The 26535-nt window shown below is 42.7% G+C and overlaps 1 protein-coding gene across 3 annotated transcripts; it reads right to left on the reverse strand.

The window, feature by feature from the left end:
- On the reverse strand, positions 1-22542 carry per1b (period circadian clock 1b). 3 transcript variants are annotated; one of them, XM_031749325.2, is made up of 20 exons: positions 22341-22541; positions 13039-13957; positions 11861-12114; positions 11530-11651; positions 10773-10974; positions 10493-10687; positions 9733-9811; positions 9387-9493; positions 8346-8499; positions 7808-8078; positions 6751-6859; positions 6394-6553; positions 6197-6312; positions 5919-6065; positions 4984-5373; positions 3582-4366; positions 3304-3490; positions 2744-2957; positions 1619-1769; positions 1-1520 (listed from the first exon to the last, which is right to left on the reverse strand). In XM_031749325.2, the coding sequence occupies exons 2-20, from the start codon at positions 13449-13451 to the stop codon at positions 1245-1247; spliced, it is 4332 nt and encodes a 1443-aa protein (XP_031605185.1). In that variant the 5' UTR covers positions 13452-13957; positions 22341-22541; the 3' UTR covers positions 1-1244. The 3 variants fall into 3 exon arrangements, with proteins under 3 accessions (XP_031605185.1, XP_031605186.1, XP_031605187.1); XM_031749326.2 differs by lacking the exon at positions 22341-22541 and adding an exon at positions 17831-17943; XM_031749327.2 differs by lacking the exon at positions 5919-6065 and having other exon boundaries at positions 22341-22542.
- Between the last annotated feature and the right edge of the window lie 3993 nt (positions 22543-26535).

The following is a 26535-nucleotide window of genomic DNA, read 5'->3' on the forward strand; positions in this document are numbered from 1 at the left end:
TTTAAACCCATTTTAAGTCTTTTATTGTCTTTTTTTGTACAAAGAACTTGAAAAATATTAAACTGTCGCAGACACCACTGACGTTATGAAGCAGAGGATATCACATGACCAGAATAGTGCCACAGAGAAGAGACAGAGAAAAGGGACAGAGTGGAATAGAGAAGATAGTAAAACACTCTTTGAACTCTTCAGGGGACTTTTTAAGAGTTACATCCACCTTTTTCCAAATCTTCTCACCAACACAGGAGTGCTGCAGGCTCCATAGGGGGGATGATAATTTGGGAAACGCCGTCTGTAGTGTTTGTTCACTGTTCAAACTAATGCCTGGCTGATGAGAAGCCTTTTAACAGGTGTGGGTCAGACTCCCAAGCTCGTCCACAAGTAAAGCAACTCGATTGCCGAGTCACAAACACTGTCTCCATTTCCAAAAAGTGCGATCTATCGTATAACAAATAGCTTTTTAAACACATTTTTTTGTTTGTTTTTTTACAGTACACACCCTCTTTTGGGTGTTCTCCATCTGCAGTGCATCAAAGTATAAAAATATACACAATGCTTACAAAATTACTTGGTTCTCACTGTACATTTTATCTATCAGGTGAAAGTAGTTTAATTATTTGGGGTCACGATTCATACAAAAGAAGAAAAAAAGAAGAAGAAAAGGTCAGGATTGAAACCAGAGCAGGATCCCAGAAACATTCAGAAAAGTCCCTTCTTTCCTCACAGGCTGAACTCTGAACAGGACAGATGAAAACACGAGTGAAGCACATCCATCTTTATGTAAAGGCGCACTTTTTTTCTTTGCAAAACATTAACCTTAGTCTCCTCTGATTATTTTACAACTTAAATAAATATACCATGAACTACAAGGACAATAAAAAAATTAGACAAAAAGAAAGAAAACAGGACCAATTCACTCTCTAAAACTGAGTGTGTGTGTCCAGTGGTTTCCAAGGCATTTAATTATCAGTCACAGTGCGTGCCTGGACCGCTGACATCGAAATCAGACTCAAAGAATCAACGTGTCCTTCCTGACCTGCTGTCGGACAATTAACGGCAGTTGTCTGCATCATTATGCACCTCAGCATCCCAGCGCAAGCTCATTGGATTACAGCCTCTGTAATGATGCTTTGAGCACAGGAAGTCCTGGATGGCGCATATTGTCTCATGATGAAACTCATGATGAGCGCTAGTGCTTTTCACTTTGGGCCACCTGGGAGGTGAGTCCCGTCAGACTCTAGTGGCTAAGTCTCACTTTTTCCTGCCACAGTGTCTGACCCCACTCCCTCCTCCTCTGCCGTCATGTCTTGGCCGCTGTCCTGTTTTTCCGTTCCTTTATCTTCAACCCCTTCCTCCTCTTCTTCTTCCTCAGGGTGAGTCACCTCTGCGAGGTTTTTCATCGTCTCGTTGGCGGTCTCCTCCTCAGCCTTGAGCACGCTGCACAGCTCCATGTCGTGGATCTCCACGTCGAATGGGGGGGCGGGCGGCACGGGGGGGGGAGACTTGCAGCCAATACAGCCCTGAAAACACAGAGAGAGTTGACTTCCTGTCTTTTCTGGGACACAACAGAATGTACAATGCACCTTGACATGGTACAGGGTAGATCTGATGTGCTTACAGAGATGTTGATGGCTCGTGCCAGGCGTCCAGTGCGGATCCAAGGATGGACCTGGCTCAGCTCCCTCTTCTGCTCCTCTGTGAAGCGTGGCTGGTGTTTCTGCATGTTCCTCAAGGACTCACGATCCTCTCTCAGCACCGTCTCCAAGTCCCTGTTGATGAAGACAAAGTGGACCAGCATTAAGCTGCTGCCTTTCTGGACTAACAGCTGCTTGGTCAGCAAATAACATCTGGATGTATTTCTCTTCCATGATACAGTATGACTAGACTGGTCCGACTCACACTTTACTTCTTGAGAAACAAAACAATCCTCACTTTTTCTAAACCAGCTCCTCATCAGAGAGCTGAACAAATGAATCAAAGGCTACGTTCACACTGCAGGTGTTAATGCTCAATTCCGATTTTTTTTATCAAATCTGATTTTTTTGTCTGCTTGTTCATACTACAAATAAAATGCGACAGCAAACGCGCTCTAGTGTGAATCCTCAAAGCGGCCCACATGCGCAAAAGAAGACGTCACACACAACGCGCTCTGTTTAGACCCAGACCAAGGAGTATTGTTTGACTGATGGCCCTTAATATAAAGACTTGTTTCGGACTTTTCGGATTTTGCTTTAAGTTATAAACTTATTTTGTTATTTACATATGGCCTAATAATGATCCTTGTTGCAGTTTTAGAGAGGAGCGGTGCTTCAAAGGATAGTTGCAGATTTCTATCAGAATCTCCAGATTATACAGTACAAATAAAATGTTTACATTTCTCCAACGTTGTCTTCCAAACAGTTTCACTAACATCTACATTGGATGGCCAGGAAGCGTTCGCGATGTCTTCTCCGGCGCTGATGATTGGCATCTGTCTTGTGTCAGTGACGTAAAAGACGGATTTAATGCGACATGACCGTTCAAACAGCAGTCGCTTTCTAAAACATCAGATATGTATCGGATTCAGTACCACATACGAAAGTGACCCAGATCGGATTTGAAAATATCGGATTTGTGCTGTTCACACTGTCATACCATGATCGGATATGGGTCACATAGGGTCAAAAAAGTCAGATTTGATGCGCTTTTGCCTGCAGTGTGAACGTAGCCAAAGTCTTTTGTGACATTTTGCCCAGTGCTGTACCTGACAGGCAGCTGATAGGTCATCATGACCTTGTCGTCTGTGTTGGCCATAAGCAGCCAGATGGGGTCCTGCAGCACACACTTGATGAACTGCTCCTCTCCACCGTCTCCTCCCGGGCTGCTGCTGCCCCCTGCTGGCTGTTTGCGGGAATGGTCGTTCTCAGACGAGTCGATGCTGCCGAAGTACTTGCTGGTGTGGCTGCCCTGGCTGCTGACTAGAGGGAGAAGAACATTAAAGTTCAGAAGAGTTTTCAGTCTGTGCTTTAGAATGAAAGATTATCAAAGTGTTGATTAAAGACAATCTCAATCAAAACATTTTTCAGGGAAATTTTTTTTTTTTTTTTTTTTTTCCCTGCAACTTTTAGAGTTTATGTGATTTGTTTCATCTGGTATTATCTCACTTTACTAATAACAGTCATATCACTATCAACTAAATTAAATGTCATGGTGACCCAGAACTCTGTGTCCCTGATGGAAACCATTAAACTAAAAAGAATTTCATCAACAGCCGAGAACAAAATGTTTTTTTTTAGGTGGTACTAATGATATAAATCTACTGACTGGTGCCACCGGTGCCAAAGGAGCTGCAGCCGTTGGAGCCGGAGCCTGAACCCGAGGACCTTGTTCCAGAAGACCCTGAACCAGAGGCAGCTGAGCCGGTGCCTGAGCGCGAGTCTTCTTGGAGCAGCAAGTCCAGCAGGTCGCTGGAGGTGGACATGGCATCGTTGTTGGACTCATTAGCTTCAGCCTAATAGGGAAGACATTAATGTTAATTTTTTTAACTCTTTCATGAGAGATGACTACATTTTTAGGTCGGACATCCTATCCTGAACACTTACATTCTCATTTTCCTTGGAGGTATCATCTGAGCTCCTCTGATTTGTGGAACTTTGCCCCCTGGCTGCCCCGCCCTGCACGGAAGGTGATGCCTGCTGAGATGCTGCTAGTGCCGTGGCGACCTCTAACCGGTTGCTTGGCGACTCCTCCAGCTGAAGCAAGTTGAGAGGGGAGGAGCATCGGGATTGGAAGAGCGGTGACTCCGCGCCTTCGCGATCAGCTGGCGTCTGCGTGTAAGATTGCGGTGTGCTGCTGCGAGACGGGACACATGTGCCTAGCGTAGGCATGGGGTTGGACACATTATTGGGGACAGCGGCTGCAGGGGCCCCGGGGTAAACGTAGTTGGGATTGTAAAAGGGTCCAGGGATGGAGCCTGGCTGACACATGGGCATTCCCATCTGTGGGAACATGTAGTTGGGCAGAACGAAGGCCATCATAGGAGGTACCATCTGGCCGGGGGGTAAACGTGATAGATCTGGGATGGGTAAGGGCTGCGTAAGAGGTGGGTAGACTGGGTACATTGGAAACATACCAGGAGCAAAAGCAGCGGGTGGCATGCTAGCCTGGGAGCCTACAGAAGGCCAAGAGGATGAGGTTGTGGGAGGGCCGAGAGGCATGTTGAGGGGCATGGGAGCACTCGTGCTTCTGGGGTCCTGACGACCCCCGCTCATGCCTAGAGAGCTGTGCTGGTCAGAAGACTCCTGGTGCTTGAGTCTCTTACCGCCACGACCACGTTTGTGACCACAGCTACCTCCTGCAGCTGGGTAGTCACGGGAACAACGCACCCCTAGAAAAGAAGATAAAAGATGCCCTACAATCAGTTTGCTGCTTCACATAAAATATTTTGCAGCTTTCACACCCTCAGGTTCACAGACATTAATGTATCGATGGTGGACTTGTGAAGGCGATACAGGTCCCCAAAGAAAGTTAAAATAGCAATTTTTAAGTAAATACACCAGTGCCATTTTAGTGAGTAAAGTTTTTAAATACTTCTTCACTTTGCAAAACAGCTATTCAATACAAAACTATTTCTAAGACTCTGTGCAGTGCTACTGTTCTTATAAAACATCATCCTTAGAGCACAAGCCACAAAATAAGGAGTCATCATACCTGTGGTCTTCAAATCAGTACAGTATTGACTTATTTATAAGGAACAATGACCGGTAATTCTCTGTACATCACCTCATCTGCAATAGCATTAAATGCTGCAGACTTTATGCACTTTAGGTACTAACTGAGTACTTAAAGCTTGATTCGATGGACTGGCAGATGGAAAATGATAGAACCCAAATAACACTGTGTGTGTGTGTGTGTGTGTGTGTGTGTGTGTGTGTGTGTGTGTGTGTGTGTGTGTGTGTGTGTGTGTGTGTGTGTGTGTGTGTTGGGGTAACAGTGTACTCCTACCTCGTGATAGGGGGTTGCCAGCTGCAGCGTGGCAGCGCACAGTTGAAGACATCGTCTGATCGACAACGCGCAGCTTGCTGAGGTCCTTGAAGCGGTCGAGGAAGGCCTGCTCCTCCTGCTGAGTGTGGGCGGACAGCACCTCCTTGGTAAGACCCAGCCTGCTACCTCCACCTCCTGCTGCTCCACCTCCTACACTTCCACTTCTCCGGCTGTCCCTATCAGGCTGGCTGGCTTGAGGGAGAGGAGGTGGTGGTGGAGGAGGCGTGATGGCTGCGTTAGCGGGAAGCGCTAAGCTGCTTGCGGGAGAAGTCGGGGTCATGTCGAGAGGAGTCTGTGCAGCAAAGGGAGCAGCCAGCGTGGGAGTTGTAGGAGCTTCCTCCATGACAATGTCTGTGAGAACAGGAAGAGAGGACAAGAAGGCAGGGTGTAACAATATAAAGAAGAATTAAAGATGACACTTTTAGCAATTAACTGACACACAATCCAAACACAAACACACAATTCAGTGCACAGCTGTAGTTAGACAGGTAGGACCAGGAGATACAGGTATACATACATACACGTATATATTTTTATACAATCTATACAATCTCAAGTGTGTTAGCTGGAAGCCTCCTCTTTGCTAGAGCTCCTGTATCATCAGAGTTTAACACTGATCACTGGGGGAAAAAAAATATTATAATATATAAAATAGTGTGCACAGGAGAAGAATAAAACACAACACATCAACCAGAAATGTTCCAGGTAGTACGTCTGCAATAAAAACAAGTTTAATTGCAAAATGAACACATAAAAAGCACAACTTGAACACCAACGTTAAACATGAAAAAAAGATAAAAAAAAAAAAAAAAAAAAAACAGAACTCCATTCAAGGTGTGCAAGGAACTCATCCTGCAAGTTCCAGGAAGGAGAGGGTGAGTGTTAACGAGGCCCACCTGACTCGGGAGGCTTCTTGTCTCCAACATGGACGATGGTGCTGCTGAAGCTACACTGAGACGTAACTGAGGCTACACTTTCTGCCTTTGTGGCCATGGTCAGAGGAGGCAGAGGAGGTGGTTCACCTACGAGGTTAACTGAACCACCTGGAGAGACAATACGGTCAGAAATTTAGTCGCACAGACAAAACATCAACCAGGTTTGTTGTCTTCTACCTAATTAGCTACATCATTACCTGCCTAAAAACTCAAATCAGTTTCATGTCATAGTAAAATACCTTTGCTGTTGCGGTTGGGCTCATGTTTGTCGTCATCAGACGCTGAGGAGGCAGTGCAGGAGGAGGAACCACACTTCCTTTTGACTGTATTGGGAATGTTGCAGCTCTCCAAGTACCTGTGTGAGAAATCGCTGGATAAGTGGGATGGTGAAAGGGAAAATGTTGCGACAAAAATTACTTCATTTTTGTGCACAAACCTAATGATGCTGTCCAGACAGTTGATCTGCTGGTAGGAGTAGCTCGTAGATGGCTCCTTGGGTACAAGTGATGCAGGGACCAAACTTTTGGATGGGTTTGTCATGTCTGCTATCAAACTTCTGACTGGGTCACTGTTGATCACTCTGACGGCCACAGTGTCTGGATGAAGAAAAAAAACAGGATCAGGAAAATTAAATTGTTCTCTGTGAAGGCTTTTGGACATTATTATTTTTAACTTTGTTTTATGTCTCTCTTTTCTTTCCTGGAATAGTAAAAAAAAATTTTTAAAAACACAATTTATTATTTACTCTCCTGTGACAGGCACATTCTGAGTTAAAATAACTCCAGCCTCTTACCTGTGCTGGTGTTTTTCCTCGGCAGCGGGCGGTTACGAGACTCGATGAAAACCTGCTGCCCGTTTGTTTTCACCATATGGACGTCTTTGCAAATCTGCTGAAACGTCATCTAGAGAAAAACGAAGACCAGAAAAATCACAGCTAACTAACGAGAGAATGACACGGCACTGAATCTTCTGCCAATCTGTCATATAGTTCGTGCGTAACACTACAGCCTAAATGTGATGCAACAGTACCCAGGAAAATGTGGCTGTATCAAAAACAAGGTGATAAACAATCTTGTGAGAAAACATTTCACAAAATGGGACCTGCTCATTTCCAGCTGGAGTAGCCTTGCATAATTCATAGTTAAAAATAATCCTGATTAGTCTAATACTCTTCGCAGGCCCTTTGATCATCTAATGTCTGGATCAAGATATTTTATTTTTTAGTCACACTACAGTAAAAAGGACAATGACCTCCTTGCAACTCGAAAACAAAACATTGGTGGTTGCCTGGTGATAACTGAAGTGTTAGCAGCTGCAGTGACCAACCTCTCGGAAGCAACTTTCAATCACAAGGCCAAAATTCCTGATCTGACTTGGACTGACTGCCAGACAGACTGAACTGGATTAGGTAAAAGGCTGTAATAAATCAATCAATTTTTGGCTCTTCTCATGTGTCTTTCGCCCCTATGACGTGCCTCTTTGCAATCGAGGGATTCGACTCATCTGATTGCAAAACTGGTTGTATCTGGTTATATAACTATAAAAAAAGCAAGGCTTCCAGTGAGGAGTGGGAAATCTGAAATGAAGCATTTACAGCAGTCTGAAGACTAAAATAGCCGATTAGGTGCCCTTTAAAATAATTTTGTGTCCACATTGACCTGGCTCAAAGTGTTTAATATTCAGAACCATTTCCAATACAAACAGCATAATTTTTTTGATGTTGTCAAAATATTCTATACAACTATTTAACTATGCATGAAACAAAATCCATGCCTACAATTAAAAAAATAAATACATAAATAAAAAAAAATAAAAATACCAACACAAAACCACTTCTTTTTCAGACTCACAGGTTTGTGAAATGGGCCTGCAGCCTCTTCTACAACGGGACTGTTGCTGTCGCTGGACGAGGCGGCTGAGGCACAGAGACGCTGTTGGTTGGAGTGGTGGGAGCCTCGTGACCCGCTGGACCCAAGAGAGCTGTAGCCCTGAGAGCTGCTGCTGTGCACTGGCTGCACCAAGACTCTGTGGATCTGCTCGCTCAGCTGGACGATGTCGGGCGTGGTGACCCGATTCTCGCAGTCCTGCGGCATGGTGAACACGTCTTCATTCAGCGGGCTCCTGGAGACAGGGAGAGGGAGATTTAGCACCAAAGGCGAAATCTTAAACTTCTTTTCTGACACATTATTTTGCATGTTTTATAATAGAAACAAACTCTGTGTCTGTTTTTTTACGTCTACTTAAAGTGGCTGCCACTTTTTAAGAAGATCCTTTCTCAGTCACTAAAGGCAGTATTAAACGTGTGTCCACTGAGTTTTAAGGACAGATGCACAAAGTTTGACCAACTACAAAAATCTGTTGATGAAGTGAGAGATAGAAAAAGCTTACGTTCTGACTTTGTGCCGCCCCACGATGAACGCGACCTTTCTACTCCAAGGGTTGACAAAGGAAGACCAGCTGGTGTCCATGGTGACGTACTCCCCGCTGCGGGCGCACATCCGCAGGGGCGAGTAGTCGATCGCCTGCCCAGCAAACTGAAAGACTGAAGAGAGATGGCAAAGCACACATGTGAGTTTCCTGAGTTGTGAAAAAACAGAAAAGATATGAAAGACATGAACGATTTACTCAGCCCTACGCTTCTGTGTGACATAAGCTCCTGCCAAAAACGACAAGGTTAAAATGAAGAACCTTAGGTCCTATGTATTAGAGACTATTTTAGTTTTACTTCAGCCTTTGTCAAAGCTGTAATGTAAGGCTGTTTTCTACTGGAAGTCCATAGGAATTCTGGAACAAACCAGAAAAACTCAAAGGTGAGGCTCAACACAGATGATTAAGCTCAAAGAAGACAGCAGAAGTAAAAAAATTAGAGAGATCGCATCATTATTGTCATAAATGTGCAGTTTTTTGCAAACTTATTATACCACTGATGATGTCCAGAGAGTTTTTTGCAGAAAAGAGGTGGGCAAGCAAGCTGAAAACTGATTTTTATTTTTATCTTTTTATTTATTTATTTATTTTTTTTTTAAAAAGGGGACACCTTTCTCTTTTACTTTCTCATTGTTAAATTCTACATAACTAACAAATACAAACAGCTCTGTGGACACATGCCTCATTGCTGGATTAATGTAGGTGTCACCCTGTCCACTGTAGCTGCTTGTGTGTGTGTCTATGTGCACACCACCTGCAGCTCTGCCACACACACTGAGCAGAGAACCTGGTTGCTAAGTTTTTATACATTTTAAGAGCAGCTGTCGTTACATCAGCAGATTATCCATACGTCAGCAGGTTTGTCTCCTATTGCACAGATTCCCAATTAGAGTCTTCTGCTAACAAGTCTGTTATTTGAGCTAAAGTGTGTTTTTTACATTAGCCCTGCATGAATCTTGTCACGTGTGATTACATTTTGAAGAAAGGCTTAAAGAGGCTTACTCTTCTCATGTATAGCCACCATAATGGGCCTGTCATCAGGGTGGATGCAGAGCAGGATGGGTGTCCCGACCAAGTCCTGAGGAAGGTAACCCAACAGTGGCACTGCCCTGTAAACACATCACATTTCCACACTGTTAAAGGCACCTGAGATGAATCACTTTACATACACCTTAATGTTCAGAAAATTGAAATGAAATCGCAAAACATATTGGAGCTGTTTATTTTTAACAACCGTCTCCAAATCCACAGGGAAATTGATGAGTCGATCGCACTCCTTAAGCTTAAAACACCAATTACCAGAAGGTAACACAGCAGTAAGCATCGGGTCAGAGCAAAGATAACTGACCTTTCATCAACTTCCTGGAAGAGGCAGCTGGGAGTGTGACTGGTGGTGAAGATCCTCTTGTCGGCTGGGATGCGAGGAGCTGACGGGCACAGAGGACACAAACAGAACAGATGAGGAACATGTTTGGAGGGTGAAACAGACTTTCTGTGTCTGACACTGTTCTGACAGGCATGCAATATTAAGTGTCTACATTATTCATATTCAAAGAAATATGGTATTCCAGTCTCTTTCATTTATATTTCCTCCAAAGCTATAGACTTTGCACCTGTGAGAGTACAAGTACACAAACTAGACTCTCTCTTTTCTGAAAACCCTAGGCTCACTTGCTTTGTTTTCCACTGAAACATCCTGTCCACAGAGTTAACACCAACGCACCGCCCACTCATCCTGTCTCACCAAAACAAACACGCGCTCTGAAACCAACCTAGTAACCTGTCACATGTTTGATGACACCAAAAGCTACCCTGTTCTGCTACTCTATTCAAACAAGTGGTGCCTACCTGGTTACAAGAATCAGCCTGATATTGATATGTCACCTCACATTATCAGTCCAAACAGTAAAGGAAAAAAAAAAAACAGTGGATAGATGCAATCTGTATCATCTGCTGTAAAAAGTGCGGGTATAATTAAAATGTTCTGTTACATCTTTTTAGCTGTGTGTGACTCAGTGTCAAATAACTGTTGATGATGGTGTAATTTTAACTCATATAAACACACAAACACCGGTTTATTACAGACAACAGGGGATCGTATCAAATACCTTCATATCCAGAGTGGACCCTCTCTGCGATCAGCAGGCAGCAGGGCTGTGGCTCAGCAGCATCAGAGTCTCTGATGGTGAGCTGGTAAGGCGTGAGGCGAAATGGGTAATAGTGCATCTCGCCGCCCTGCGGCCGGTCAGCGCTAAGCCGACAGAACATGGACTTCTCCTGGGTGCAGTCGACTGGAGGAGAAGCTGGAGGAGACCGGAGTCAGTCAGCACAGGAAACATAAGGAAACATAGCTAAACTTGCTCTCGCTTTCAGTCAGCATATGCTCACCAGAGCCGATGCAGGAGGCCCAGGAGGGGAGGCGGCAGGGTGCCGTGCTGCTGAAGAAGGTGCTGACGTCTTGCGGAGCCAAAAGGTCAGAGAACATGGTTCCTTGGAGACACTCGGGCTTACAACGCAGCAAGGATGAGCCCTGGGGCGATATGTACACAACCTTCCCTGACAAGAACGATACTGCCATGGAGAACGTGTCCTGGAGAAAACAGAAGGAATTTAATGAGCCATCTTCTCCAACAATCTGGGATCTTTCATTAGGGCACATTTCAATTCATGTTTCTGAAAGGAAAAAAACTGTGAAAATTGATATTTTTGAACACAAGCACAAAGCTGTGTAAAAATTAGATTATTAAAAGACAAACTATAGACCACTGATGGCCACGCCCATCTTCAAATTCAACCCTTATTTAGCTCTCAGCTACTAACCCTGTTAAATTTCATGACTGTATGTACTGGTTGTCCCCAAACATCAGCACAGATATAAACACCTGCAAAAATACCCCAAACCGCCATCTCAGTTTAAAATCAGTATCACATCACAGTTTCAGGATAGTGTGAATTTATCAAACGCTCTGACAGCAACCAGGAGGTAACCCTCCTTTCCTTTGAGTTACATGTTAAACCCTGAGGTACAGAAAGTAATAAAACAATAATGCCCATGGCTCATTAACAACAGTAATAAGGTACCTTCCCCACTCCTTTAAGAGTAGTTTTAAGATGCAGGAAGAAGTGGATAAGTGTTTTAACTCACAGTGTTTTTGAGGGTGTACTCTGAGGTGATATTATCCAGCTCCTCAATTGTGAAGGTGGACAAGTCCAGACTGCAGCCGTGACACTCCTCCACACTCCACTGGTGATAGTACTCCTTGTTGGCTGGAAACATTAAACATTTCTCAGTCAAGGTGTAAATCTGCAGACAGGTGACATTACATATCTACAACATTTATGAAGGAAAAACAAAGATTAATCTGAAGAAATATTTAAGAAAGTCACATGGACCTAAAATTCATCATCTGAGTTTTTTGTCTCCCACATAAGAACAGGCACCTTTTTAGAGAAAAAAAAAAAAAAAAGACCCTCACCTCGGACTTGTTTGACACACTGCAGAGCGTATTTGAGTGCGTTTAGAGTGCTGGAGTGGTCCTTGGCCTTGCGCTCAGCTGGGAGTCGGAGTTTGAGCTCTTTGATGGCCTTCATGAGCTCCTTCTGCGTCTGGACCCTGGCTGACTGGTGACTGCTGCATCCGGAAGTGGAGGGGGGGTCGTGCTCCGAGCTGGACGATGGCAGGCTATAGACCAGGGAGCCGCTGGGAGGTGAAAGGCTCTGAGAGTTGGAGCTGGGTAAGGAGGACAGATTCAGACAATGAAAATTCACAGAGAGAGAGGTGAGTGTGTCAACAATGCTGCTGCTAACCAGGCAGACATAAGTGTCAATAAATAAAAAGAATAAATAGGCAGTTTCAGCGACTGATGTCCACTCTGACAGCTAGAGAAGCTTTTCAGATAAAAATGGGTAGAAGCAGAGAAAAGGTTTCTCGACAACTTCACCTATTCCAGGGCGCACCCCCCCATGGCAACGACACTCCCAACAGCAGCCGCCTCTCCCTGCAGGACAATGCGCCCTGCAACACCGCAAAAACTGCTCATAGCCAGTTCGACTACCGTATAAAAGAGCCCAAAGTGTGCACCCAGCTTCCAAACTCCCCATACAGCAGTCCAATAAGGCAACAGTGGGATGCACCGGAACAAGACCGATCCTTGGAGGCTCGACTCTGCAACCCACACTCTGCCACAAGCCGACGCCACAGGACACCCTCGGGGGTCCTGTGTCCATGCCATTATGCGTAAGGGGCACCTGAGCAATATTAGGCAGGCAGTTATAATGTTGTGGCACTTTTATGTTAAACATGAATAATACAATTACATTTCTGATTTTAAAGCACTTACATTGAAAACTGGTGCAATAAAAGCTGAAAAATCCTTTCTGCATGCCACACAAAGTTGGTCGTCGCCAGCCACCGTACATGCTCAGGTAAACCAGAGCAGTAATCGTCTGCATCAGTAATGCTGACATTGTCTTATAATGACAGCACCCAGCTATCTATCACCTTAATCTATATCTACTCATTTCCAGTCTTAGACTCCTTAGGCCTGGCCTTAGTGCAGCCACTCATTTCATTCAGTGTATTCTGACTAAACTCATACTAATTTCAGCCTGAACACACACAGAAACAAAAAGAGCTTTGGGTGATTTCTCTTACCTCTTGTTGCTCTCTGTAGTCTCCAGCATCATGCCAGAGTCTTTGCCATTTGAAGAGCTGTGGGGGCTGCGTGTGAACTGATGTCTATGAGACCTGTTCACCCGCTCCATCCCGCCCTCACTCTCCCTCTCCCCAGAGTCATTCCCGCTCGAGATTCCATCCATATCGTCTGAAGTCGGACACCTCTGATCTCCAGACGAACCTCCAGACCGAGATCCATCGCTGGGGGATGAACCTCCTCCCTCTCCGCTCCCCTGGTCCTTGTGGGTGACATTGGCACCAGGCTGACCACTGCTCCCGATTTCGTGCACATTTAGCCCCTGTGAATCCGATTCCGGGTCTTTTCCGTCGGCCCATGCCAATCGCCCCCGATTGCTGCTGCTAGGCATTGATTTAGAGTTGTCATAACTCATACTAGTGTAGGATGAGGCTGGTACAGCTTGATTGAGGGGGTCAGTCAAGGCGAAAAAAAACAAAACCTTGAACTTTGATTTAAGTGGGATTGCTATTTGCGCACATGTGAATCATAGTTGTTGGCTGTTAGTTTAACAAATCAAACAGAGACGATACCATTCTTTCTTTTGAGTTTTTTTGGGGGGTGGGGTGGGGGCTGTAGACCCCTCTTTGAGAATTTTCAGGAAGAAAAAAAAAAGTGCAGACTGCTACAAAGCACCCTTTCTGAATAAACAGAACAGTAATTATCCGGGAAAAATAACAGTGTCACTTAAAGTGCTGCAGACAAGACATGAATTTGTGGTTATGAAACAGCCTTGGCATAAGTGCTCCAACAGATGGGATGAGAGATTGTGAGCGAGAGTGAGAAAATCTGCTCTCGGTGAGAGCAAAAAACATTCGTTTCACTCTGCGTCTGGTTTTCTCGCTTCTTTAGAGATGTGGTGCTCTAGGCGCTGAAGGCAACCTGAAATGAAAGAATAAGAGATGGACAGAGAGAGGGAGAGGAAGAGAGAGAGAAAGAACAGCAATATTAGGATTATAAAACATTTGGTTATCATGGTCTCATTGCAGCATCTCTCCAGGACTGCGCCTTTAAAAAGGCAACAAAAAAACAAAAAAAAATGCTTAACATCAGATTAATATGGTGTCAGCCTCAGAAGACAAATCAAATACGGCGTGAAATATTTTCCTGTCTGAATGATGCGGGCTGCATGCCAAGCTATAAGAGTGTGCTCTTGTTTAGGGCCCAGCTGTTCTCCTTTTACTCAGATTATCTGAGAAACAAAAACAATCTCCTCATCCTGCGCACAGAATAAACAATAATCTCCTATTACTATTTGCATGCTGCAAGTGCGTACGCATGGATCTGAATATAGATCAGGTGAACGTGTGCTGGTGCCAAAGAGTGACATAGGACACTGGTCGCTCGTCAAAGCTCAGTCTCTTTTACCCCCAGGACAGTCAAAACAAACAGTGCGCTGGGAGGAGAGAACAAAGCTCACATTAGAGAGCGCTAAGACTAATTGGGAAAGGTAACTCCAAGTATATATATACGGCCCACCTACGCAAGTGAGAGTCTAGTGCTATTTATTACTTGAGCAGCGGTGACACCTCTTAATCCTTTAAGACCTGCAGACGCAACCAGGAGACAACACAGCCTTGTACTCAGTCGTCAATCCTCTCAACTTTATACACCTGGCTGACCCACAACCCTCTTTACCTGCCTCCGACAGGTGTGCAGTGATGCTCTGATGCTGCATTTGTTCAGGACGGCTTTAAACATGCTCAGATATACCTGTGCTGACGCAACGGCCCTTTACAGCTGAGGGGACAGGAGGAGATAACAAGTGAGGAGGGCCTGTGACGAGGGTAACTCATAAATAACTTAAAACGCAACAAACTGTGGATGGGGAGAGGAGATTAACAAATTCATGCGGTGCACCTAAGCTCCCTCCTTTCTGGGCATGAAATACTAATCAGCATTATGTTTGGTCAGATGGATGATGCACACGACAATCTGTATGTGCTATGGCCAGACTGGGCGGAGGGAAGGGACCAATTATGATGAAGAAATATGCAAGCAGGGAGTGAGTGGGTGTGAGGCAGGCTGGCATCCATGCATGCTTCCACAGGTGATGGCAAAGATGCACACAAAAGTGGTGGTGAAGAACTGTGCTCTGGCTATTACAGTACCTGCCTGCACCATCCCAGTCCACCTGCTGGACTCTTTAAACCTCAGCTCTGTTTCCGCAGCCAATCAGATGCCCAGTAAAAACACAGGCCAATAGAGAGTCAGGATTGGGGTGCATGCATGGCTTTGGAGGAAAGCAAAAACCCACGCAGACACGAGAATAACATGGAAACTGCACACTGCAATGCAAGATCGCTTTTGAACTCATGACCACGAGCTAACGCTGCAAAAACCGCTGAGCCAGTATGCCGCCCACCTTTTTCGAATTATTCACAGGAAATACACGCTGTAGGACCAAGCTCTGATTATGCAAGATATGTCTGTCGTGCTGTGGGAAAGAATATGTAAGAAGGCGTGCTGACTACAGGACTAACACGTTACTTGGAAAAAAACATGTCTTCGGTTTCTTCTTAGTTTCTGTATCTGATTTGCGCTGCTCACGACTGCCCCGTGTTGTACACACTTAGCAGAAAGGTTAAATGAATCATGTTTCATTAGAAGTCAATTCTGTCTCTGTCAGTGTGACAGAGGCAAAAATCACTCGCCTACCCCTGTGAGACCTGGGTCTCTAAGACATCCAGAGCCGGATCATAGGAGCTGGGATGAGATTCATTTAATTTAGATTTCTGTCAAATGCAAATGATATACAGATATACTACAATACTGTAGATAACACTTTTTTTTTTTTTTTTTTTTTTTTTTTTTTAAATCCGCTTTAGTTTTATATGTAAACATATTAGTTAACCACAGCGCAAAGCAGAAACTACGTCGTCCCAGATTTTTATGAATCAAAGGCTGCATTTGCTGACAGGCCAGTAACAATGTTCGGCTGATATACTGGTTCACACCTAGTGTGAAGACCGGCAGTCACCACATTATATCAGATTAACAATCACTTTGAATGACAGGTAAAGCTGGAAACGTGTGATAATAATCATAGCAGCACTTGTTTCTGCGTAATTTCCTGTCCAATTCAGGTGAACTAGCACGTCCTGACCTTGTACCTGTCAAGTGGCATGACTGATAAAAAGACACAAGAATGTCCAGGATCTTGAAATGCAGAAGTGTTGGTATTCAACAGTTTGCATTTATCTTCATTCACACAGTGTTACATAACCAGACCTTAAAGTACAGCATTAATCCGACTGGGACTGCTCTGAACAGGACACATGCTGAAGAGAAAGTAGGCAAAAATGTCAGACACACCCTAATTTGAATTTCTCAGTTGCTTTTCTCTGTCTTAAATCACTGCACATTGATCACCGCTGATGTTTGGACCAACAAAAATACTTCTGAGATGTCACCTTCTAACAGACAGCATGGCTGTGTTCACAATCCTTCAGGCAAACCTCACAGTGCACAGGCAGAAAATAACTGCTAATGATAAACTGTAAACAAAAATGCAAAGAACTCATGTCTGCACGGGATAAATAAACCACACGCTCACTATGGTGACAAATATAAATCAGCGAATGAAAGGAGCGATGCAGCTTTCCTGCCAGTAAAACAGCACTTCTCCACTTGGCTGGGCTCTGCTCCAACAGTTGGCCATAAATCTGTTCACTGTGATGGTAATGAAGCAAGTGATCTGATTCAAACACTGTAACTGTAAGGCTTTACACTAAAGATACACTGACATGTCAAACAAACCATAAACCTGCCTGTAACTTTTATGACAAAGATTTATTTATTCATATGGAGAATGAATAAAGAACTTTTTTTTTTTTTTTTTTTTTTAAAAGCATCAGATGCTGTCCAAATTCTTATTTGAAGCATCAGCAAAACAATCTCACACTTTGGCCATCTGAATAACATGAGCTGTCTAAAACATTCAATCACATCTCTAATGAAACCTGCAAATGTTTAACACCTGGGGCTGTAAAAGCAAACAGTTGACAACAATGTGTTGAGCCTGAAACTGAACACCAGAGGAGGCTTTGTTGTATTCATGAAGTGCACTGCAGGTAGGGTATGGTGCAGGTTGAAGTTCAAACTGAAACAACGATTATGTACAACAAGCCGGATTTAAGGGAAAAGAAATGCACATAGCTCAATGCTTGCTCCTCCTCAAATGTGAATATTTGCTCATTTGGATGCCTGCCTGCACCAAACTAACAATCTGAAACTGTCAGCTTCTTAGAAAATGTTTACAATTTTCTGTCATTTTAACTAAACAAAGAAAAAAAATATCAGCACTTGTTCTTGTAACTGCATTGCTGTTTTCCAACAGTAGATTATGGAGAGAAAATTCATATCCTAAAGACTATAAAACTCCTCAAATTAAGCCAGCAACATGAGAATCTCTGATGCTGTATATTAAACAAACTAGCTACCCAACTAGGTAGCTACAAACTAGCTACCCAACAAATGAGCACACAACTACCATATGACACTACAAACTATGGCCTGGGACAATATCACAAGACACAGGCCAGCGCATCTACCAAACATCAGCCACCTGACGCAAGCTGGCAGTAACATGAGATACTTCCCTGCTGTAAAGCACAGATGGAGGCTGCAAGAAGGTGTGGCGACGCTCCGTGCACGGACATGTGTGAACTACTCCTCTGGGCTCAAGCTAACAGCTTCATCACTGCAAACCCACCGAGCGCGTTAAACAAGTGTGTTAGTTCAATTTCCCCTCACCGGCATGAGCGCCCACTGCTCCACATCTCAGCACAGTGCAGTGTGACAGCGCTGGCTCAGCATCCCCGCTTCTCTTGGCTTTTCTGTGTACATGCGGCACGTGTACACGGCGGTGTTTTCCGCAGGTCTCGCCGGCCGCTGATTGGTCAGCTCGCTCAACCAATCGCAGAGCGCGCAACGCAGAGGCTGGGCTGCAGCGTCAGGAGTCCGGGCTCCCAGACGGCATGCCAGACACTGGTCTCAGCTCCGCCCACAGAGGTTTGCCTATTAAATATGCAACGCTGTGAGCAGACGCGCGAGCTGATTCTGGACCAGCGGTTATGAGCGACAGTAATAAACGTACATGATGTACATCTGTGAGGCAAGAGGACGCACGCTCGGCACGAGAGAAACGGGCACACCACTGCCACACGATCGCATTGCATTATAAAACTTTATGGGCTTACATTATGTTTATTTACATTTGTCGTACCTCTTGAAGTATGCTATGATTATTTAATAAAAGTCTTTCACCATTAGCCGATTTAAACAACAGCAACAATATCAAAAAATAAAAGTTCAAAAACCTTTCAGATTAAGTCTAGAATTAATTAAAAGGTATATTCGGACTGCATTTCCAAACTGCAAAGCCTGCAGGAGACTTTAAAATTCAAGCTGTGCAAACCTATGTTGCAATAACCTAGTTGGAAGATTATAAATGTGCAATAAAGTGGTTCAGCAACAGCTGAACAAATGGAAATAAAGCCTGATAAATATTCTGTAAACTAGTTTGATTTTCCTTCTGCTTATTTTCTTTTTCATCTTGGCATTACACGCACAGCATCTGGCTACTTTCTCACTGGGTCTTTCATTGCAAGCTTCATCATGCTCCAAGATACTGTCAGTCTATTGTCAACAAATGGCAGGAAGCTCAATTAGCACTCCTTGTTTTGGCTAGTACTACCCAACCACAAAGAAGGGTCATGTTCTTCTTATGCCGGACCACACCTGTACTACTAGTATGTTTGCCTCTAATATAATATGCGCCTGCCAAATAAAAAAAACACAACAACAACAACAACCACTAGCCATGAACTTTCTCAAACTGCATCTGCGTGAACATGTTTTCGTTTTAAAACACTGTTGTCAGAAGAACTGATGGGCAATAATGGCCTAAACCATCACATTAACCAAATATGCACACTTTGCATGCACACTGGTGTACACAGGAAGTAGCCAGTGGGTTGATTCATGGCACAATGGCACAAAGTATGATCTGAGATATCTCTGCTTAGACCTACAATTAAGTCAAACTGTGTATGGGGGTCATGACAGTAAAAAACATGGAATGGGACTTGTTGGAATCAAATACTGCAAAATAATAGAGCAGTACTGCACAGAATCAACATGCACTTTTTTATGACTCCATTATCCTTTCCAAGCAAACTTTCACAAAAATGTACCTAAAAAGACAAAGAAAATGTCATAAGTCTAAGTTTTGCAGCCTTAACATCAAATCTGTGCCCCTTATCTAACAAAATTGATTGCCAAACACTTGTTCATGGATTTCAGTAAATCTTCCATGCAGTGATCTGCGGTCTGGATTCAGCTGGAAATATTTCCATTTATGAGCTAAGATGCTTTTGAAAATAAATTTTATAACAACCCAAACAGAGAGTCTTGTGGTTTTCCAGAAACCAATCCAGCCTGCCTTAAATCCCGCTTGCTGATGGTGTTACTGCAGGTTCCCAGTGTTTCTATGCAGTAACGTGATCCTTAAGGTACAAATGCTATTGATTTTTTTTTTTTATTCTTGGACTCTATCAGAGTCTCTTTGCATGATACACAGCTCAAAATAATTCTCACTCATATTCCTGGCCTTGATCCAGTCCCTCAGCTCATTCTCTGAACTTTCTTCCTGCTGGCAAACATAAGGTTTTAACAGCAGGTGTGGGGTTGTCATACTCCTACACAGGACCATATAAAGGATATCCCCTCTCTCTGACATCACACAGAGCAAAGAGTAAAAAAACAAAAACAAAAAACAGACTCAATCCATGTGTTAAGTACGGTCTGAAGCCCAAGCTCACAGCGATTACATCCACATCCATCAACATCATTATTTAAATTCTGGCCATGTTTAATATGAGCATCCTCCACTGTAACAACCTATATGTGACAGAAAATAAGGAAAAGCATAATAGGTCCACTTAAATCCCCAAAACAAAAATGCTTTTCATTAGTGTCACTCGCTGACATTAAAAAAAATCAAGTGTCTGGTGTAAATTACTAGATTCAATCATCAACATGTGGCAACTTGATCATTTAATAACAGCACCGGTTGCATGAATATATGCATGACTGCACACACTCTGGACCGCCTGCCAACAAACCTCAGCACATAAGCTGCTGAAGAGGGTAAAATAAAAGCCTGTAAGAAGCAGGTAAAAAACACCACATCCACAGACTTGTCCACGTGTCTGTTGTGAACATCCTCTGTAACAAGTTCAGCTGGAAACTTTAACAATGAACATGTAATACAAGAATGAAAAAAAACCCCTCTGAGGCAATGGCAGCTTTTAGTGTAAAACCTCAAAACCAAATCAGAAACAGAGACATTTAAAAAGAAAACCTGAGATATTTCCCAGCAGTTTGCGGTCAGTCTGGTAACCTTGATGTTTTTTTGTTTTTTCTTCTCTTATCCAAAAACAAGACAGACACACTCCTTCTATCTGCTCATATCTAAACCCTCTTTGTCTTTCCAAACATACGTGTCCATTTTAAAAGTATATAGCTCAAATAAAGAAATAACTTACATCGAACTAAAGATTCATCTCAAACATTTTTCTTTTTTGTGAAGTCAAAACGGAAAGAACGTGGTGCTCTGTTTCTGCTGACTAAACCGCTGCTAAATTAGTCATTCGTGCTTTGATGTATCGCTGCGAGGGAAACTAAAGATTGTTTACTTGTCTCATGAGTTGAGTCATTACCCCACATACATGTGATCAAATGATTGCAGCGCGAAGAAAATTACCCCTGCTGCCACTGCATGTCTCTCTGCCTCTATCAACCTCCTGCAACATTAGCACAACTCGCTGCTGCCAGAAATCAAGTTTGACTTTTCTTTATGAGCTCGTCTCCTGCCCATCCATGGTCCACTCTAAGACTTTCTGATAGGTCACTTATTGGGTGAAAGACAGTGCCATTATGGGAACCCTCTGTGAATAAGGGAGCGGCTCTGAGTAGATTTTGAGCAGCTTTTTTGCACTCTCAGTCACTCAGGAGGGTAAGAGTGCAAAGAAGCTGCAGGCTTGCATTTGTGCAGGGTCATGTTTAACCCTCAAGCCTCTGCGGTGTGGTAACAGTGATCTGGTGTGTGCCGCACTGTTTATGGAGCATTTACTGTAAAACTGCCACTCAGAGGGGATTACAAGCCTGGAACAGGACACCATCACAAATGTCACAAGATTTTGGCACAGGTGCCAACTGAAACTGGCTGAGTGAAAACACCAGGGCTGTGCGATGATTTCTAATATTAATATGATGCAGTGACAAAGTTATGCAGCCTCTGGGGGCGACAAAATACAATTCACAGGCATGAGTGGATCGCCACTGTTCAATCACAGGAGCAGTGGCATGCGATTGTCTACAGTGAATGCACAAGTCAAATAGTCCTACATCAAATGAGAGCAGAGCTGTAAAAACTGTGTTTGGCTTTCAGTAAAATCTGCCAGCACCAAGAACAGTATGTGTACATTGGGAAAGAAGCCTCTATGAATGCCTTTTAGATGGACGTCCAGTTTACACTAGTCTGGCTAAAACACTGAGTAAACATTTGCTGTGTTGCTTCAGTACCTAAATCAGAGTCCAAATGTAATGCTTAACATAACTAGCTTGTCTGCCAGACGACCACCACACGGCAGAAACCCCTCCCTTTCCTGGCAAAGTATTTTTTTAAAAAAGGAGGGGGATTACTTTTTGTGACATGAAAAAAAATGGGTTGTTGATGAAGCCACGTATGATTAAACTGATCATCAGTCACAATATATGTGAAAAACAATGAATGCCCCTTTGCTAGCAAGCATATCGTAAACATAAGGGGGCAATTTTCCTCCCCTCTTAGCACACCGTACAACGTTCGTGTATGCACGTCCACCACGCAGAAACCAAAGGGGCCAGTTTCACACAATTCACGAAAAATAGGAATTAGGTCCTGGAAACTGGGCGGGATGTAGTAGATGTAGATTACTGCTGTGTTACATTAGTTCACATTGTTGGCTTCTTCTTCTAAATACATTTACACTTTGAAGTCATCAGGTTACATCAAGTTTAGCCGAGGAGGTTTAAAGAAAAAAGCTCATGTATCATCTGTGAGCTGAACAGTCATGTACAGCAGCTATAAAACGAGGCCGTTAAAGGCATATATCTCTCCAATTTCTATACTGATGCACAGTAAGCATAATAACAGCTAGCATGGTAGTTACAAAGCAACACATACTTGTAAGACAGAGTGCCAAAAGCGCCAGCTTACCTTAAATATGCTTCAAAATAACAATAACGCAACTGCTTCAATATCCCAAGGTGGGGAACTCAAAAGTCTTGAAAGAGACGGCATAAATCCAGGTAGCAACGACAACCTTCACTTAGCGGTCTGTGCTGGATCTAAATACATTTTTTTTTTATTCTTCCCCCAACTGTAGTTTACACGCAGGGACACACGTGCACGTACATGGTCTGGTAACTAATATTGAAATAGCCGTCTTGATTGGACAGCACGTGAGAGTTTCCCCGCCCAAAGCCCGTCCCAGTTCGCTGTGATTGGTTATAATGGGCGGGGCTAGCGGCACGGGGCCTGGCGGTCACGTTGTAGAGTGACTGGTCCTGAGTTCCTTTCGAAAACACATTGGAACACGAGAAGGCGTAGCCCCTGCCCACAGTTGGTGCAGTTGGCCGTAATGGACGCAGTAGCAGCGCAATTATACTTTCAGCACGCAGCTGGTTAAGAGTTTGGCTGAGAAATATTATGCTTATGATTTTTTGTATTATTTATTAAATACACTGCTGCATCCAACAGAAATCACTCCTTATCATCTGTATACATCTGTGTAGTAATGGTTTTATAATATTATTATATTTTGTCATACTTCGAAATTAACTCATTTACAATTACTTTTTATGCGTAGGTTCTTCTGGGAAGAGTTCAGTCTTAAAGTCAATACCGTTTAATCCTGGAAAGAGACAACTAACTGAACCCAAGTTACCTTTATCCCTTATAAATCGATCATTATATCTATTTTCTTTCAATTTCAGTCATATTGAACTTTGACCAGCAAGATCAAACAAAATCCAGGCTATGGTGGAGCATGTAATAAAACAACTATTTAAGCGTCGCTACAAAACCAAAAATGATTAAGATTTGTTGTTTGTTTGTTTTGTCAGATTGCAGGCATATTTTGTTCAAATGATTTTGCAGATGAGTTATAAACCGCTGACAGTCCGAGCCGAGCAACAATTCTACCTGTCCATATATAGAAGAGATGTAATAAAAGTTTAAATGCCCAAGTTATTTACACCCAGCGCTGAAAAAAAGCAATTTAACAAGCAAAAAGCAAGCGCCTTTTATGTTGCGCTTTTGTTTCGTATTTACGGCTGCGGCAAGGCCCAGACATGTACACTTCAACGTGCTCCCAGCACGATGACGTCATTCGCTCTGTATGCCCTCTCCAGCGGCACGAGGCTGTGGGATGGTGGCTCGGTGTCTGTAAACAGCGCAGATGTAGGGCACAGGTCCGTGTGCAGCTCCCATAAATCAGGGACGAATTCAAAGGAAAACACACGACAAAGCGTCTCAGTGAGACTTTACAGGTCACTAGAACAGCATGCTGCTGAACAGTGACCACTCCCATCCCAAGCAATGACAAAACAAAAACAAAATGCTATCATATATACAGTATATACAGCACATATACAGTATGCATACAGACAGAGCGTGAAGCAATGTATTTTAGTACAAGTTACACCTTTGTGCATTGCACAGATCAACAACTCCGCACAATCCTGCTGCTGAAATGCCCCACTTTTCGTCCTCAGTCACTGGTTTAGTTGGCCTCTCTGCCTGGCTGCCTCTGGTGGGGAGAAACATGCACATGTCCTGTGTGATCTCATTTGCTGGGAACGTCACAGGAGCTGTGCAACTCGAGAGAGCAGCAGAACGGCGTGCTGTATACCGTATACCTATATTAAATATGCATTCATACGTGCTCTTCTGTATTTGTATGGAATAATGTTACATATCAGCAACAGATTTATTTGTTTCCACTGAGGTTTTATTTATGGTGTTTGGATTTCCCAGACTGTGACGGAGCGTTGCATTGCAGCAGTTCAAAAAAGAGTTTCAGTCTGGCCTCCATCGCTTCAGATTTGCAAATAAATCTTATTCATCACAACCAAACGCAACTAGGAATGTGTCCTACAGAGGGCAGCAATGCATAACACTGATAATGTATGAGGAAAAACTCAAAGAAGCACTGAACCAGTAATATCAACATACTTTTATAAGTATATACACTTACCAGGCACTTTATCAGGTACCCTGTGCTACCGTCATACTAGACCCTAGAACTACTACTACTAGAACATTCCTCAGAGATTTTGGTCCATGTTGACAGGATAGCATCACTCAGTTGCTTTGTTGGCTGCACATCTATTAGGATAGGGATTTGTGTTGGTGTGTGAGGCTGTAGCCTGTAGGCTTATGTTGTTATGTGGTAATTATGAGACAGTGTGTTTCAGATCCTTTTTACAGAGTAACATCATAAAGATAACGTAACAAATGTCTTAAGAAATGTGTAGTTAAGTAATGTACTGCATTACTTTTAAGAAAAGTGTTCTGAGTAATATACACATACTACACAGAACACTATAAATATATATAGAACTGTTTTGATCACAAAAAGATGGAAAATACCTCTAACATCCTCAAACATTTGACCACTCATCATGTAATTACTTTGCATGAATGTAATGTCGTTGATCTGCTGATTAGAGATAGTGGTGACTCTCAAAGTGGAGCCAATGAGAATTGATAAGGGAATCAATAAGGAATCGAATTGATAAGTGATATCAATAATGGAATTGCTAAATTCTTATCAATTCCCTTCCCTAACCTCAGTGTAGTTTGAACTTCGTCTTGACCATGTTTACATACCTAAATACATTAGGTTGATGCCATGTGATTGGCTGTTGAGGCATAATGAACAATAGACAGGTGAATAACCTCAGAGACAGTCTCTTTCAACAAATGATGAAATCTTTTATTTATTCTTTTGGCCCAATCTTTTTCTTGGCAGGTGTTACCTCAAAGAGGTGGTGTATGTACAAAAAAAAGAAGAAAAAATGTGTGTTACTGCAGATCAGAGTCCAGATTCTCTGAAGCCTTTATAGTGTTGCAAAGAAAATACAAATAAAATGAGTGTGAGTGTTTTATTTTAAAATTGTGGGCTATTTGTGATTTTACCTCTGTATTTCATCTTAAATTTTTTTGTCCCTGCCTTGTTTGGTATCATTCTTTTCAGCACAATCTTACATGTCTGAATTTACAGTTAAATTTACAGTTAATTTACAGTTACTTTTTTATTGACATGTTTCATTGACATGTTGACCTTCCAAGGGTTAACACAACTGATCTGAAATCACACAAAAACATTAAAACTGAGTAGGGAAAATGTTACTACCAAAACATTCCCCTCTTCCTAAATAACTAAATCCCACGTGTTGCCAAATCATTTTTTATTGGTCAACTTGGTAACCTTTTACACCAATAGGAAAGGGGTGGCATTTTTTTGTTCATTTTCTTTTGCACAGTCCTCAGAAAACACTTTTTACAGTTTCATCAGACGCTAAATGTGACAACAGTATTCAGAAAAAATGTATTAATTAACTAATTAACAAAAAGGCTCTAACTAATTAACGTGGAAAACTAAAATGACAATGGTTTATTGATCATTGAAATTTAAATCAGAATTTGCAAAATGATGATTTGCTGCCCTTATAGGTTACCAGGGGCAAAAGGGAGGAGGTCGCGTTTAATCGGTTATAACACGGGGTCAGAAATATAAGTCCCAAAATGTGTAATATCCACAGAAACCTCTGAATCTCAGCTAAAATCTCATATAAACCATTTCTACAACCACCAAACAAAGCAAAGACACCAAACAGTTAAAAGAGCAGTTACTTCGCAAAATGTCAGTAAACAAACACAACGGAACCTTGTTAGCATAGAGCCCCGGCTAACCAAACAAACTACACGTAGTTTGAAAACAGAGATCTCACAGATTCCAAAACTGTAAATTTCATCGTCCTCTGTATGGGCAGAAATCTGTGCAATCAGAAACTGAATTTGAATAAGTTAAATTCGAATTTGAATTGCCCGGATTGAATCTGAATTGTAACTTGAATAAATGCTTTTAAAAACTGAATTTGAATTAGCCTAATTTGAAATTCAATTTATTGGTTTGAAAATGATCATCATTAAATTGAAATTTAATTTTATATTTTGAAAATGAATTCATTTGCTTTGAAACCGTATTTTATCCTTTAAAAATTTAGCTCTCGAATAATTTCAATTTCAGTTCCAAAATTCAGTTTTTTGGGACTTACATCCGGTTCCGGTTCAAGAGTAATCAAGCGCAGATTAATAGAACTACGTTTTACTAGCGGACCGAAAG

This window comes from Oreochromis aureus, linkage group 3, assembly GCF_013358895.1.
Source record: "Oreochromis aureus strain Israel breed Guangdong linkage group 3, ZZ_aureus, whole genome shotgun sequence".
NCBI classification, from domain to species: domain Eukaryota; kingdom Metazoa; phylum Chordata; class Actinopteri; order Cichliformes; family Cichlidae; genus Oreochromis; species Oreochromis aureus.